At 37.2% G+C, this 15,543-nt stretch overlaps 1 protein-coding gene across 2 annotated transcripts in view; it reads right to left on the bottom strand.

The window, feature by feature from the left end:
- The window catches only part of LOC131028711 (meiotic recombination protein SPO11-2), an 85,035-nt gene extending 69,840 nt beyond the window's left edge, over positions 1–15,195 (bottom strand). For both annotated transcript variants that reach the window (XR_009102640.2, XM_057959048.2), the window contains exon 1: positions 14,928–15,195. Coding sequence is in view for 1 of the 2 variants with exons in the window: in XM_057959048.2 (XP_057815031.1) it covers positions 14,928–15,002 (75 nt within the window). In the remaining variant the exon portion in view is untranslated. The remainder of the gene's footprint in view (positions 1–14,927) is intronic.
- Positions 15,196–15,543: the final 348 nt, after the last annotated feature.

Below are 15,543 nucleotides of genomic sequence, written 5' to 3'. Positions count from 1 at the left end.
GCATTTAAGCAAACAATTGGCATGAAAGCTAAGTGGCTGATCAATGTTGAATGCTACCATGAATGTGGAATATGCAAATTATATCTCCATTAAACATATGCAACCTCCAAATATTTCATGATATAATCATAATAGAAAATGATGCAATGAAGTAATGATTTTCTAATACAATGACCATAGATAGAAAACCTGGTATTTCAATGGCTGCCTTGATATATTGGTTTGATTCTCCTCATATGCAAATCCCTTGTCAAATATATATAGCTGTTCAACCTTTCTAAATCCCCTTCTATAAAACTCAAACTACTGTAGCGCACTGTTCATGCACACTGTTCATACGCACTATTCACGCGCACTGTTCATGCGCACTGTTCACGCGCACTGTTCACGGGCACTGTTCATGCGCACTGTTCACGGGTACTGTTCATGCGCACTGTAGCAGCAAGAACAAACTTTAAAAAGAACGATTACTAATGGCTGCCAATGAATCTTCAGGTCTGCACTCGATAGTCCTCAATATTCTTCAAACCCTTGTAGAAAACTTCACCAATTTGCACAAATGAAAGAACTGAAGTATTCTTTCCCACAACTGCAATAATTCAGGTGTTATTTCACACCTTCAAAATTGCTATCAATAGGAAATTTTCGTTTCCTATGATCAAAGAAGAAAATTGCGAAAGCCCTGGGCTCCACAATAAAAATCAATCAAAATACTATTCATCAACTGGATGCCGAGAATGAACTCTTGCCTTTCCTTTTATTCTTTCCTTAAGAGAGCTCAAACACCTTCCTGGCCAATGTGGGATAAAAGATTTATTCCCACATTAAATTATTCACTTAACGCACTTTATTATATTAAAGTGACTTTATTATTATAAAGTTACTTTAGAACTTTATAATAATATTAAAATATTAAATAAATCACTTAAGTCACTTAAACTAGCCGTCTGAGCCAGGAGTCGACTCTCCCTGTTCTCCATGTGATTGGATGCCTGTCTAAAAATAGAAACCCTGAATAGTGACTTACTATAAATAGTAAGTATGTGGAACTGAGTCTAGAAATAGCTGCAAAGGCCCAATCAAGGTCGACACTGCCAATAAGCTATGCTCAGGTGTCTTTCTATTAATAGGAACCTTGACTCTCCCAAAATAGTAACTTACTATAAATAGTAAGTGTGCCAATCTGAGTCAAAAAACCTGTGCAAAGGCCAAAACCTGAATCCAGCTGAAGAGTAATGTCTCTAATCACCAAGTAACTGCCACACGAGGCCCTCTATCAATAATTGTTAGCCTACGAGGGTCAAATGATAGGCTAATTCTTACAAACTCTGATGCTCGCAAAATGGGGACATTACAGAGAATACAAGTAAATATAATTATTCACCACTTTCTAATCACCCAAATCTCATGACAGCAAGGTGAGAGAAAATGGTGGATGAAAAACAACTTTTATACATATTATTTCCAATAACAACAATGCCTAGAAAGATGTAACAATGGATTGCACAAATCAAGTTTAAGGAATCAGTGAGTTTTGGCAAAGGCTTGCAAGACTTGTGAGCTCTAAGGCTCGTTGAGTCGACTTGCGACGGACTCGCAAGCCGAGTCCTCATATGAGACTCGCACAGTCCTAGGCTTCGACTCGCAAGTCTTGAAGGGGGACTTTCGTGTCCGGCTGGGACATCCAACAACTTTAAAAAGTGGGTATTCTAAATTTTTTTTCACTTCTTTTTGCACTTTCTTGTCCAAAACAAGTCTGGTGCAACTCAAACTCATCCATTTCTTCAGAATTCGGCTCAAACTCGTCCACTTTCAATCATCTAAAAGAAAACTTCCTTTCTATCATTAGATTTTTCTCATATCTAAGACCTTGTGCAACTTATCATTGTTGCCCCTCAAACCCATTAGGGTCTCCACTCCCAAACCCCCACTAGTTATTGAGTATGAATTATCAAATTTCAAATATTAAGTGTTTTAAGATTATATGACATGTGTAGTGTTTGAATTATAACAAGTTGATAGTCTAATTTAGCTTTTTTGTTCTCTAAATGCATTAATTTCTTTTTGTTTTTTGTAAAACTACGGTTTTTTTTGCTGAGTTTGTGTCGAGTCCAGAGTCCATGCAGAGTCTTGAGTCCCAATCCTATTTTGGGTTGCTGAGTCCACACCGAGTCTCTGTCCTAAAACTTTGGCACAAATAGCATAAATATGTTGAAGCATTAAAGAATAACACAAAAATATGAAAAAAGCTTCCTCCACAATATAATGTTGTTTTAGTGATCATAAAATATATGCTTCCACAATATGTTGAAGCTTAAGAAATACAAAACTTGCTACAAATTCCAAAATATATACTAAAAATCCAAAAAAAACTTTGAAGTACAAATAGAACCTCTGTGTGAGATTGTCCACAAGAAACCAAAGGGGTTTTGTCCTCTAATCTCTAGAATCCAAGGATTTTCACTTATCATCCTTAAATCCTATAGATGAACATGAAGCTCAAACTATGATAAAAAACTAAATAAATTGGTAGATGTCTCAAAGGCAACCAAGCACCCTCAATAAATAGCACCAACAAGGCACAATTTCAACGCCCCACTTTCCCTCTCAAAACTAGCACCTAAAATTGCGAGAATTTGCCAAGATCTAGAGGCAATGGAAAGCACAAATAAGAGAGACAAAATAGATGATAGGAATAAATTGTATTCTATCAAGATGCAAAATATGATCAACTGGATCATTACAAGATGTTCAATGATTGTCCGTACAAACAATGTAGATGAGCCTACTTATATAGGCAAGGCTATATGGATATGTGAGCACACAAACATGACATGTGGCTCAATAAGAAACAAGGGTAGGTAGGAAATAGGTGTGGGTAGGTAGGAGAAACATATAATATTCCACATGAGGTGGAATGTAACAACAAGATAAGATCAACACCATAAAAGGTGGAAATTCTCCTACACACATTATCCCAATGTGGCACAAACACCCAAGTGTCTCATACCCAAACTACTATTAAATGCATGTACCTAAGTAAACTTAAGTAAAGTGTAATAAAATCCAAGATGAATAATTATTTACACCAACAAAAATATTAATGAGATTCTTTCCCTAAAATAACCCCCACTTCATCATTAATACCAACTTATAAATATCATTAATAAGCTGTAATAGAACTCTATCATGACGAAGATGCCAAGTGTCCTAGGGATTACAACCATAGAAGGACTACTCATAGAAAACTCGGCAAGTTTTTTCCTCTGGCGAGTTTTTACGCCAATGACTCACTGAGTCCATATTAAAAACTCGGTCGCGCTACTTCATATGTTAAAAACATCAAAAAAAATGTTCATTTCATCATTCTGAGTTTTCTAATTTGCTGCTAAGGGGAAAAACACCCTCCCAAGCATTTCCAATCTGATTTCCATCGATTCTTGTCAATTATAAGTGGATTTGAGGAGGTTTTTAAAGCAAAATCAGATTCCCATATAGGTTTTCTGAATTTTTTTCCTATGTTTTTTTAAAACATTTTATTTATTTTTTGTTGCATCTAGATGAATAGAAAATCATTCCTAAATAGTCTAAATTGATTTAGAGTCATATGAACAAGATTTAACACCATTTTTGACAATTTTTATTGAGTTTTTCATTGTTGTTCAAGAATCTCTAGTTTTTCAAAAAAAAAATCAAACCCTAACAATTTTTTTTATTTTTTTTAACTTTCAATGATGTCTAAAATTATTTAAACTAATTTAGATAGTTTGATAAAAATTTTAACTAAAATATTAACTTTCACTTTTCACTTCATGTGTGTAGGTTAACGGTTAACCTTAATTTATAATGACAAATACAAGTGGTTCAGCTTCAACATCAAGGTCTACCCCATTAGTAGATGCATGCCTATTTGGATATGTAGGCACTCGTCCTAAAGGTGCTAGAGATAGGGCTTGGAAGTATGCCTTTGAAAGATCGGAACCTGGGTCGATGATATGCATTAAATGTGAAAGAGTATTTCATGGAGGCACAAACCACCTCAAATACCACCTTGCAGGCATCGAGAAGCATGATGCTAGAGTATGTCTTCGAGCGACAGAAGAAATAAAAAGAGACATTAATGCCATACTTGCAACTAGGGAAGAGAAAAAGTTACAAAGGGAGAGGACAAAACTAGCCATGAGAGTAGCCATAACTAAATCTCAAGGTGTTGAACAATTGACCTTGAAGAAGAAGAAGCACTTCGGGGCATAGTGAGCTCTCGTAGTGGCCCATGTATCGGCAAGCCCAGCACCACCTCAGCCACCACTTCTGCTTCTAGTAGAGCGCCTGCTGCATCACCATCAGTGCCACAGTCTGTAGGTAATAATTTTGTGCCTAGAACACACCTAGAGCACAACCATCATTAGAGGCAACTGGATGGAATAGGGAGGTGCATGAGAAAATAGACATTGCATGTGCCAATTTTTGGTACTTCAACAACATCCCATTCAATGTGGCAAACAATCCTTATTGGCTTGTTTTGGTTACCGCATTGACAGTTTCAAGAAAAGGATACAAGGCCCCTTCTCGCAAGGACTTGGGTGGGAGGTTAATAAATAGTCTACTTGACTTCATTTTAAAATATTTTTCTTGTTTATTAAATCAAAATTGTGTACTAAAACCTAATTTCACTTTGTACTTGTACGTTGCTCACAAATGCAGTTGATAGGGCAAAAGAAGTGGTGGACCAAAGAAAAGAAAGGAAAAAATATGGCTACACTATTCTTTCTGATGGGTGGACAGATGGCAAAAACCACACCATTAATAATTTCTTGGTTGCTTGCAAGAACAATGTGGTGTTCTTGAAATCAATGGATGCCTCCAACAAGGTGAAAAATGTTAAAACTTTGGCTCTAATGTTGGAGCAAATTGTCATAGAGGTGGGAGTTGAGAATGTGATGCAAATAATCACGGATAATGTAGCAGCATATGTGGCAGTAGGTAGAATCTTCCAACATAGGTACCCCACTCTTTTTTGGACACCTTGTGTAGCACATGTTCTTGACCTTCTTTTGGAGGACATAGGAAAACTTGACTGCGTGACACCAATTGTAGAAGATGCAAGGAGGATCGCAAAATATATTTACAATCACCCTTGGGTTCTTCACTTGATGAGAGAGCACACCCAAGAGAAAGATTTGGTAAGAGCGGGTGTCACAAGGTTTGCAACGATTCTCTTGACATTGCAAAGCATTCTTGGTGCATTGACGACTTTGAAACAAATGTTTGTGAGTCAAGCATGGCTAGACTAACCTTATTCAAAGAAGCCCGAAGGAGAGGTTATTGCATGCATAGTCTTTGACAGCCTATTTGCACAAAGATCTATAGAGATGGTCTCTCATTATTAATTTGTAACTTCAATAATTCATCTTTTTGTAATTTATATTTTTCAATTGTATGTATCGGAGCCCTTGGTTAAAGTTCTCCACTTAATAGATGGGGACCAAACCCCAATGGGGTATGTTTATAAGGCCATGGATAGAGCCAAGGAGTCTATCAAAAATTACTATAAGGGGGATAGAGTCAAATTTGATCCCATCAGTGAAATTATTGATAAGAGGTGGAACAATAAGCTCCACCAACCCATTCATGCCGCAGGGTACTACCTCAACCCTCATTTTAAGATCGAGGATTCTTACTCAAGTCCTAATGGAGAGGTCATGGAGGGCCTCACTACATGCATTCAAAGGATGATACCTGAGGTTGAGGTGAGAGACCTCATTGTGGCCGAACTCCAAAATCATGAGGAAGCAAGGAATAAGCTATTCTCTTCAGAGCTGGCCAGGAGAGGAAGAACCACTCAAACCCTAAGTATAATATTTGCCATTTAGATTTTGGAGTCTAAAGTAATTGATAATTTAATAAAATATGTTTTCATTTTTCACTTTGCCTTCTAACTTTCCAATATTTTATTTTGCAAATGCTTGGTGGCAAAGTTGGGGTGGAAATACCCCAAATCTCAAAAAATTTGCCCTAAAAATCTTATGTCAACCTTGTAATTCATCCAATTGTGAGCGCAATTGGAGCTTGTTCGAGGCCATCCATAAGAAGAAGAGGAGCAAGTTAGCTCAAAAACGCCTCAATGAGCTTGTCTTTGTGCAATATAATCTTCGGTTGCACATAAGGAAGGTAGAGGAAGCACCAACTGGTGCAATTGATTTGGATGATATATATCCTTACAGTGATTGGACATCACTGGGGCAGCCTCCATTGTTTACTGAGGATTGAAAGGAAACCAGGTAGCAGAATACAGCTTCCTACACTAAACTATCAAGAGAGTGAATGCAAAAAAATTCTAAACCCTTTAACAATTACAAATTCAGATGCACATCTAATTAAACATTAATAGATATTCAAAACAAAATAAACACATAACACAACATATACATCGGAAAACCCTTTCGGGAAAAAACCCACACTCCAAAAGCCAAACTCAATTGTATTATCAGCAACAACAACAATTACAATACAATCTCAAAGCTATGCTCTTCAGAAGTCTTCACACTATTGCAGGATTCAGGAGTAATTCCGGAAGCATAACGATGTCTCTCAAAATCTTCAACCTCTCTTAAAAAATAAGCCAGGTAAGTCATATAATTACCATTATCATGACATGTTGCACATAGCAACTTCCAAAGCATTAACACCTATCTCATCCAAAACAGTTATCTTGTCCAATGTAATGCAAGTTCAAAATAGCAACTCCCATAACTAGGAATAGGCACTTTCCTTACCTCACACCACTTGTCAAAAGTGAACTCCATAAATATTAGTTGCTCAAATACAACTCCAATCCACAATAGAAAACACAAGCCTCTCTTTAGTCAACATAGGAAATTGCCACACTCCAAACTAGAAATATATAACAACACCTTCCCAAAATGTAGAATCTTTCAAGTGGACACCAATTTTCAAAAAAACAAGATTATGCCATCTCCTCACTACCATGTAGGATGCCACCTCACCAAGAGAACCCACAAAGTGAATGGCAACTTAGGAAATTAATAAATTAGAATAAATCAATTATTAAATAACCAATGCTAGGACTCCAAGGTTGAGACACCTAATCCCAACATTCTCCCACTTGTCGAAGACCTAACAAGAGTCTGCATCATCAACTGCTTAGGCCCCAAGGCCCATCGAACTGGCACACCATTTGAACTTCTCAGTGCTCACTGGCTTTGTCAATGCATCTATGACATTCGCCAAAGTATCAACCTTCTCCAACTTCACCTTTCCATATTCTACCATATCACGAACAAAATGAAATTGTACATCAATATGCTTTGTTCTAGCATGGAAAGTAGGATTCTTAGCTAAGCTAATGGCACTCTGGCTATCATAACAAATTGTAATGTGTCCTGCATCAAAAACAATATCAGAACACAACCTTTTAAGCCAAATGGCTTCCTTACAAGCATGAGTAGCTGCCATGTACTTTGCTTCTATCGTGGACAAAGGGACTACAGCTTGTCGCTTACTCATCCAACTAATAGCACCACCAAACATCGTGAAAACATATCCACTGGTGGATCTCCTGCTGTCAATGTCACCTGCCCAATTTGAATCCACGAATACAAACTGAATGTCGAGGTCCACTAGGATAACCATGAAAACATAGGGAATACTCGAAAGTACCCTGCAAATATCTGAACACTCTCTTCACTGCATCCCAATGTACTCGTCCAGGATCAGCCATAAACCGAATCAAGACTCCCACTGCTTGGGTAATGTCTGGCCTAGTACAGACCATGGCATACATTAAACTGCCTACAACACTTGCATATGGTACTCTGGTCATGTCCTCTATCTCATCAGGAGATTTTGGACAATCCTCAACTGATACTTCGTTCCTTGCAGAAAAGGAACTACCAAGGATTTGCAAGTTGACATGTTGAATCTCTCCAACACCGAGTTCACATACTTTCTCTAGCTTAACCAGAGCTTTTTGCTAGCTCTATCTCTTCTGATCTCCATCTCCAGGATATACCTCGCCGCACCTAAATCTTTCATATCAAACTGTGCTGACAACTAAAACTTCAAATCTGAAATCATGTGCTGACAACTGAAACTTCAAATCTGAAATCATGTTACCATTTCCAAAAAACAACATATCATCTACACACAATGCAATAATGAGAATGTGACCATTTTCAGTTTTGAAATACACACAATGGTCAGATTTAGATCTCTGAAATCCCAAACTCAACACATAGGTGTCAAATTTTTGGCACCACATCCTAGGAGACTGTTTCAAACCATACAGAGATTTCTTCATCTTGCATACCAGATGTTTTTTACCTTCAACCACAAAATGCTCAGGCTGTGACATATAAATTTCTTCCTCCAAATCGCCATGAAGGAAAGTTGTCTTCACATCCATTTGCTCAATTTCCAAATCATACGCTACTGCAAGTGATAACAGAAAACAAATGGATGTCAGCTTCACTACAGGAGAGAAAATCTCACCAAAGTTAATTTCCTCCTCCTGTGAATACACCTTCACGACCAATCATGCCTTATGCTTTTCAACACTATCATCAAGACCCAACTTCTTGAACATTCATTTACAACCAACGGGTTTACGTCCATCAAGCAAAGGTACCAGATTCCAAGTTTCATTTTTCTTCAAAGAAGCCATCTCTTCATCTATGGCTTTCTTCCAGGAATCTGCATCATCCATACCCATAGCCTCTCTAACAATCCTAGGCTCATCAGTGTTAACAATCAAGGCAAAAACACAATTTGAATCCAACAAAGAATAACTAAACCTTTCTGGTGAATAAACAAATCGATCCGATTGTCGCCTATCACGCGTAGAACTCCTCAATAGTTGAGGTTGAGGTTGAGGTTATTCATCTTCTAGAGCTCTCCTCATTATCAGGTCCACTAGGAGTACGTAGTTCATCTCTTGTCGGAGTAAGTGGAACTTGAACTACCTCCTTTTCCTCTTTTTTTGGCTGCAATAATACAATGGAAGGTTTCATCTCTTTGAAAATTACACTTCTACTATAGAGAACCTTCTGGGCCACTAGATCCCAAAGCTTGCACCCTTTCACACCGACACCATAGCCAATAAAGATACATTTAACCACCTAATTTTCCAACTTAGACCTCTTCTCACTTGGCACATGTGCATATGCCTCGCAACCAAATACTCTAAGATGCCTTAAAGAAGTCTTTTTACTAGACCACGCCTCCATGGGTGTCTTATCAACAAGAGCTGATGTAGGAGATCTGTTGATTAGATAACACGCAGTGGCTACAGGTTCAGCCCAAAACTTTTGCTCAAGGCCAGCTCCACTCAGCATACTCCTAGCCCTCTCCATCAACGTCCTGTTCATTCTCTCTGCAACAACATTCTGTTGAGGGGTGTATGGAGTTGTCTTATGTCTTTCAATCCCATGCTTTTTACAAAACTTATCAAACTCTGTAGAACAAAACTCACAACCGTTGTCAGTTCTCAAACATTTAATCTTCCTATCAGTCTGATTTTCAACCAAGGATTTAAACTCCTTAAACCGACTAAAGACTTCAGCCTTACTCATGAGGAAATAAACAAATGTCCTCCTACTGTAATCATCTATAAAAGATACAAAGTATACAGATTTTGATAACGAAGGAACATTTATAGGACCAAACACATCCGCATGAATGTAGTCTAACACACTAGAAGACTTATGAGAACTTTCATAAAATTGCACACGGTTTTATTTACCAAAGATACAATTTCACAGAAGTCGAAATCGAGATTGCAATCTTCAAGGCCTTCTACAAGACTCTTAAACTTTAAGGTTCGGAGACCCTTCTCACCAATATGAACAAGTCTTTGGTGCCATAACATTGTCTTCTCTGCAGGAAGCTTCATTTCCAAAGAATGAGCACCCTTAGGTACCCAAAAGGCATGACCATCGGAAGTAGATGCAACAGAATTCTTCACTGCTTTAACTAATGGTTAGGATGAAGAATCTAAAGATTTTCTCTTCTTCGACTTAACAGAGGAGTTATTGCACTGAACAATGCATGCATCCAGCTTGAACAAGGTTCCTATCCGAACTCCTCTAGCCAAAACCATAGCTCCTCTAGTCATCATACATACTCCACTCGAGAAAACAACTTGCATACCCACATCATTCAATTTACTCAATGAAAGGAGGTTTCGTGCCAAACCTGGGATATGCAACACACCATCAATTCCCTTCACTCTACCATCAAGAAATTTAATTCAAACTCTTCCACGACCAGCGATTTCTAGATGAGAATCATCACTGAGGTACACCTTTCCATCATCAAATTCTTCATATTTCGAGAACCAATCTCTATGTGATGTGTGAAAAGATGCTCCGGAATCTATTAACCACACATCTTCGGATGCCTACATTGCCAAAACTGCAACCAATGCTTCACCGAAATAATCATTCTCCATATCAATCCTACCAGATGTGATCGCCATCTTTTTCTACAATAGGATATCAAGAAAATCACTTTTGCAAAACTCCCACTGAAACTAGATCAGTACAAAAAACCCAACAATCCCCACAACTAAGATCAAAGGTGATCAAGCTCTGATACCAACTAAAAGGAAACTAGGTAGCGGAATACAGCTTCCTACACTGAATTATCAGGAGAGTGAATGCAGAAAAAATTCTAAACCCTTTAACAATTACAGATTCAGATGCACATCTAATTAAACATTAACAAATATTCAAAACAGAATAAACACATAACACAACATATACGTGGGAAAACCCTTTTAGGAGAAAACCCACACTCCAAAAGCCAGACTCAATTGTATTATCAGCAACAACAACAGTTACAATAAAATCTCAGAGCTATGCTCTTCAAGAGTCTTCACACTATTACAAGATTCAGGAGTAATTCCGGCAGCATAACGATGTCTCTCAAAATCTTCAACCTCTCTTAAAAAATAAGCTAAAGCACCACATATTTATGAAGCTCAACACAAAGTAGAAGGCTTCCATGGTTTCCAAAACCAACTTCAAAGCCTAAGAGGTAAGTCATATAATTACCATTATCATGACATGTTGCACATAGCAACTTCCAAAGCCTTCAAAGCCTAAGAGGTAAGTCATATAATTACCATTATCATGACATGTTGCACATAGCAACTTCCAAAGAACTAACACCTATCTCATCCAAAACGGTTAGCTTGCCCAATGTAATGCAAGTTCAACATAGCAACTCCCATAACTAGGAATAGGCACTTTCCTTACCTCACACCACTTGTCAAAAATGAACTCCACCATAAATATTAGCTGCTCAAATGCAACTCCAATCCACAATAGAAAACACAAGCCAAGACTCTTTAGTCAACATAGGAAATTGCCAAATCAATCAATTTCCACTCCAAACTGGAAATATATGACAACACCTTCCCAAAATGTAGAATCTTCCAAGTGCCAACAATTTCCTAAAAAACAAGATTATGCCATCTCATCACTGTCAAGTAGGATGCCACCTCACCAAGAGGACCCACAAAGTGAATGGCAACTTAGGAAATTAATAAATTAGAATAAATCAATTATTAAATAACCAATGCTAGGACTCCAAGGTTGAGACACCTAATCCCAACAAAGATGACCTCTATGATTTGGAGAGGCAGGCTATGGAGGAGGGGGGTGGATTTGGATTCACACTGGATAACATTGAGGAGGATGAGGAGGATGAGGAGTCATTGTCAGTGCCAAGAGCAGCTAGAGGAAGAGCTACAACCAGGATGGAGGTCGAGCCACAGTTTGAGCCAGTCATACCAAGCGAAGAGGCACAGCCATAGTAGACTTCTAGGACTAGACCCTCTAGTGTTACCTCTCCCCTAGTTTTTACTAGAGATGGGAAGAGGAAGATGTAATTGTATTGATGTATTTACTTTTACTTATACAAAAACTATTTACTATTTTGCTTCCAACCATTAGCATTCCTCATGAGGATGCAATTTTGTACCCACTTTGCATTTAAATCAATTAAATATATCTAGACTCAGCTTGTTTCTTTTGTGTTCTCATTTATTGACTCATTAAATGCAACTCCTCATTGAATTTTACAAAAAAAAAACGCATTTCTAATTAAAATTAAGCAATTTTTTAAGTTCCTGAGATTTTTGCCGAGTTTTCACCAAGTTTTTTTTTCAGGCCTTTGTGAGTTTTTGGTTTTGGCGTGTAGTTCAACTATGATTACAACAACGCACTTCTAGAATCTAACACCCAACTAATTCATTATTCTACTATTAAAAAAATTCTACTCCAATTTTTTTATGTCTACAAGAACCATTATCAAAATATTTTGCTATCCTTATTCAAGAAATAAGTAATAGACCTACATAAGCTTTATTAATTAAAAAGGGGTCATTAAATACAATGACTACCATGCAAGCATTAAGAATTGCATACGTGTATGAACATGTTGATTATTTTCTAGGGGTGAAACATCAAATACAGCATTTCCTAAATCTCCTAATTGCTTTTCATATTAATGTTAACAAAATTTGGAAAGAATATCATCTTTACAAGATAGAAAATTTCAACCATTGTATATATTGAAGAGTGTTACTGTATCACTAAGTTGAAGACCAACAAGGCAATTGACGTTAGCTCTTCGATTGGCTGTAAGAATCTCTATATCCACTACATCTCTTCATCTTAACCGTAAAAAGTAAAAGGTGGCATTTGGTAGAACAAGGCTCATTTTAGAAGGGGCAATGCATAGTAAACAATAAACTCCTAAAATGGTTGAACATAATTTACCCTAGGAATACATCCTTGGAGATTTTAGGGTATTCTCTAGCACATCCCAAATGAAACATTCCCCCATCCTCCTTCGTGCACACACCCAATTAGAGGGCCATCTTCCAAAGATGTTCGCCATTTCTGTCATCCCCAAGGCAACCTGGGGATGTCCAAAAGTCCTCAACCATCTTGGAGATAGTGAGCATCAATTCATCAAAGACTAACAAAGAAATTCATGTGAACTCTTGGATTGGTTGTAGAGACCCATGTATCCATCACACCTCTTCATCTTCACCCTTAAAGGCAAAAAGTGGCATTAAGTTACACAAGGTTCATCGTAGAAGGGGTAATGCCTAGTAAACAATCAACTCCTAAAGATGGTTGAGAATAGTGTGCCCTAAGAAAATATCCGTAGGGATTTTAGGACATTCCCCATGTCATCATGGATGAAACATCCCCACACAGTCCCTAGCACCTAGGGCCCCTACAAGGGACCATCCCTACGATGCCTTTGTAGAGCAGAAACATCTCCAAGGAGATTGGGTGCATTTTTATTAAAAAAATTGATATGCTTATTTAAATTTATAGTGCGCTAATGAAAAATATGTTTATTTTCATCGTGTTTACTGAGGACAAGTTTCCAAAGGATAATTTCTTCAAACTTCTCACTCATGCACTCCTCTGTTGCAGGGTTCTAGAAACAGGGAATCTAGACCTGAGACACCATGGATGCTACCCTTGTAAGCTAACTAGCAACCATAATCCCTGAAGGTTTTAAAAAGAGGTCTGGCCTAAGTTATAAGAATGAAAAGGATTTTCAACTCAATAAATTTCACAGTTTTGAACTTCATTAATATTGAGACATGGACCAGCTAGGACTCGAACCTAGGACTTTCCATACGTTGTTGGAGTGCTCTACCACTAAGCTACTGGAACCTCTTGGACCAGTCCATCATCGGTCCGGGTGTGGCTTATTTCCAACACCAACACCCCCCCTTAAGCCACACCTCTCGTGTGCTTGGGGCTCCTAGCCTAGACCTGGCTCTAATACCATGTTATCAGACATGGACCAGCTAGGACTTGAACCTAGGACCTTCCATATGCTGCTGGAGTGCTCTACCACTGAGCTGCTGGCCCCTCTTGGACCAGTCCATCGTCGGTCCGGGTATGGCTTATTTCCAACACCAACAATTAAAATTTAGGTTTAAGAAATTAGAGCCAAATACGGCAAGCAGTTGTCTAGCCATGACACTTTTGGTTCTAAGTTGAAAGATTAAATTGTTTTCTAAATACGAATCAAAATCAATAAATGTTTCTCTTACATGTATGGCAATGAATATTGGCTTTTTCCATAGTTTTCACTTATGGAGACGACTTTTTTTTCTTGAGAAATTTCCTCCAAGAAAGAATTATCATTAACATCAAAAAGTTTTCAAAACAAAAAAGGGGTAAAGGAATAAAATTCCTGTTGCTAAAAGATATTCAAAGAAAACCTGCAACCTCTCCAAACATTTTCTTGACAAGCTAAGAAGAGAAAGTTGCAACTTGACATCAAGCTAAATAGAATGTTGTCCAAAATATCCCAAAATAAACTACTAAAAGAAGCCGGGATGATGATGATAACTGCAAAGGTAAAATTCCTTACTCATCTTTGGAAGTAGGAACAGTTAAGAAACCTATATTTAAAACAATATCTTCTTAGGGTAAGGTCCCATGAGGGGGGCTTCCGGATCTATTTTCAAGGAGAGGAGGTTCCATGAATCAAAATAAAATTATGCTACATGATAATTTGGAATCTTTTCCTAGAAGAGCTAAATTTGAACCAAACTACCAAGCTACAAACGAATATGGAAAATTTCCGCCAAAAATAATCATTAACCTACATCAAAATATTCGTCGCTAGAAAGAGAAAATTAACCTAATTATTTTTCACCAAAACATATGCATAAACTCAACTAAAATTAAAGACAGTCGAAGTAAATATTTACTCTACAACTAACAGAGAGAACAAAAAACGCGCCCCTGCATTAAGGTTTCAGTTACATGTTTCTCAATTTAAATGCTAGCATAATTATTTCTCGGCAGCAACTTCGATAAATAAAATGCTGGAAAAAATAAATTTGAAATGGCAAATTCTCGTGCCTGTTCAGGCGTTAAAATTTCTGCATAGCAATGATGTTGATCGGAGTGGAAGAGCGTGGCTGCTTGTTCCGCCATTTTTAATGAGAAATGCTTTATATAAGTGTCTTCAGGCTCTTACTCGTGCAATTGAATACACTCTACATCGCTTTTCGAGTTTGTTCAAATTCTTTTATACAGGTAGAACGATTAAAATATAATTTGAAAAATATTTTCGAGACAGAGGCTTCAATTGGCTCAAACAACCAAAATGAGTTCATTCCAAGTTATTCGGAATGAATATAGGTATACACTTTTTTTCTGCCATTCTAGATGTAATGTCGTCCTTTTCAATTGCAATCATTTTTTTCTTAATTAGTTATCATGAATATTATTTATCTAAAATTTTAGATGTTATGGACAGATTTTTACATATATTTTAAGTTTTTTAAAATTTCTTTGTATTTAAAAAACAAATGTTTAATTTAAATATTTTTTATTTATAATATTGTAAATATAGTGGTTTTTTTATATAATACATAAATCTTATATTTATTGTAAATGATGAAAATGTGAATAAAAATAAGGTAGAAATAATGCAATGTAAGATCCAAATTCATAATCCATATAATCACCAAAT

This window comes from Cryptomeria japonica, chromosome 1 (genome assembly GCF_030272615.1).
Source record: "Cryptomeria japonica chromosome 1, Sugi_1.0, whole genome shotgun sequence".
NCBI lineage: Eukaryota > Viridiplantae > Streptophyta > Pinopsida > Cupressales > Cupressaceae > Cryptomeria > Cryptomeria japonica.
The sequence above is the reverse complement of the archived record's forward strand: the minus strand, read 5'-3'. Positions and strand labels throughout refer to the sequence as shown.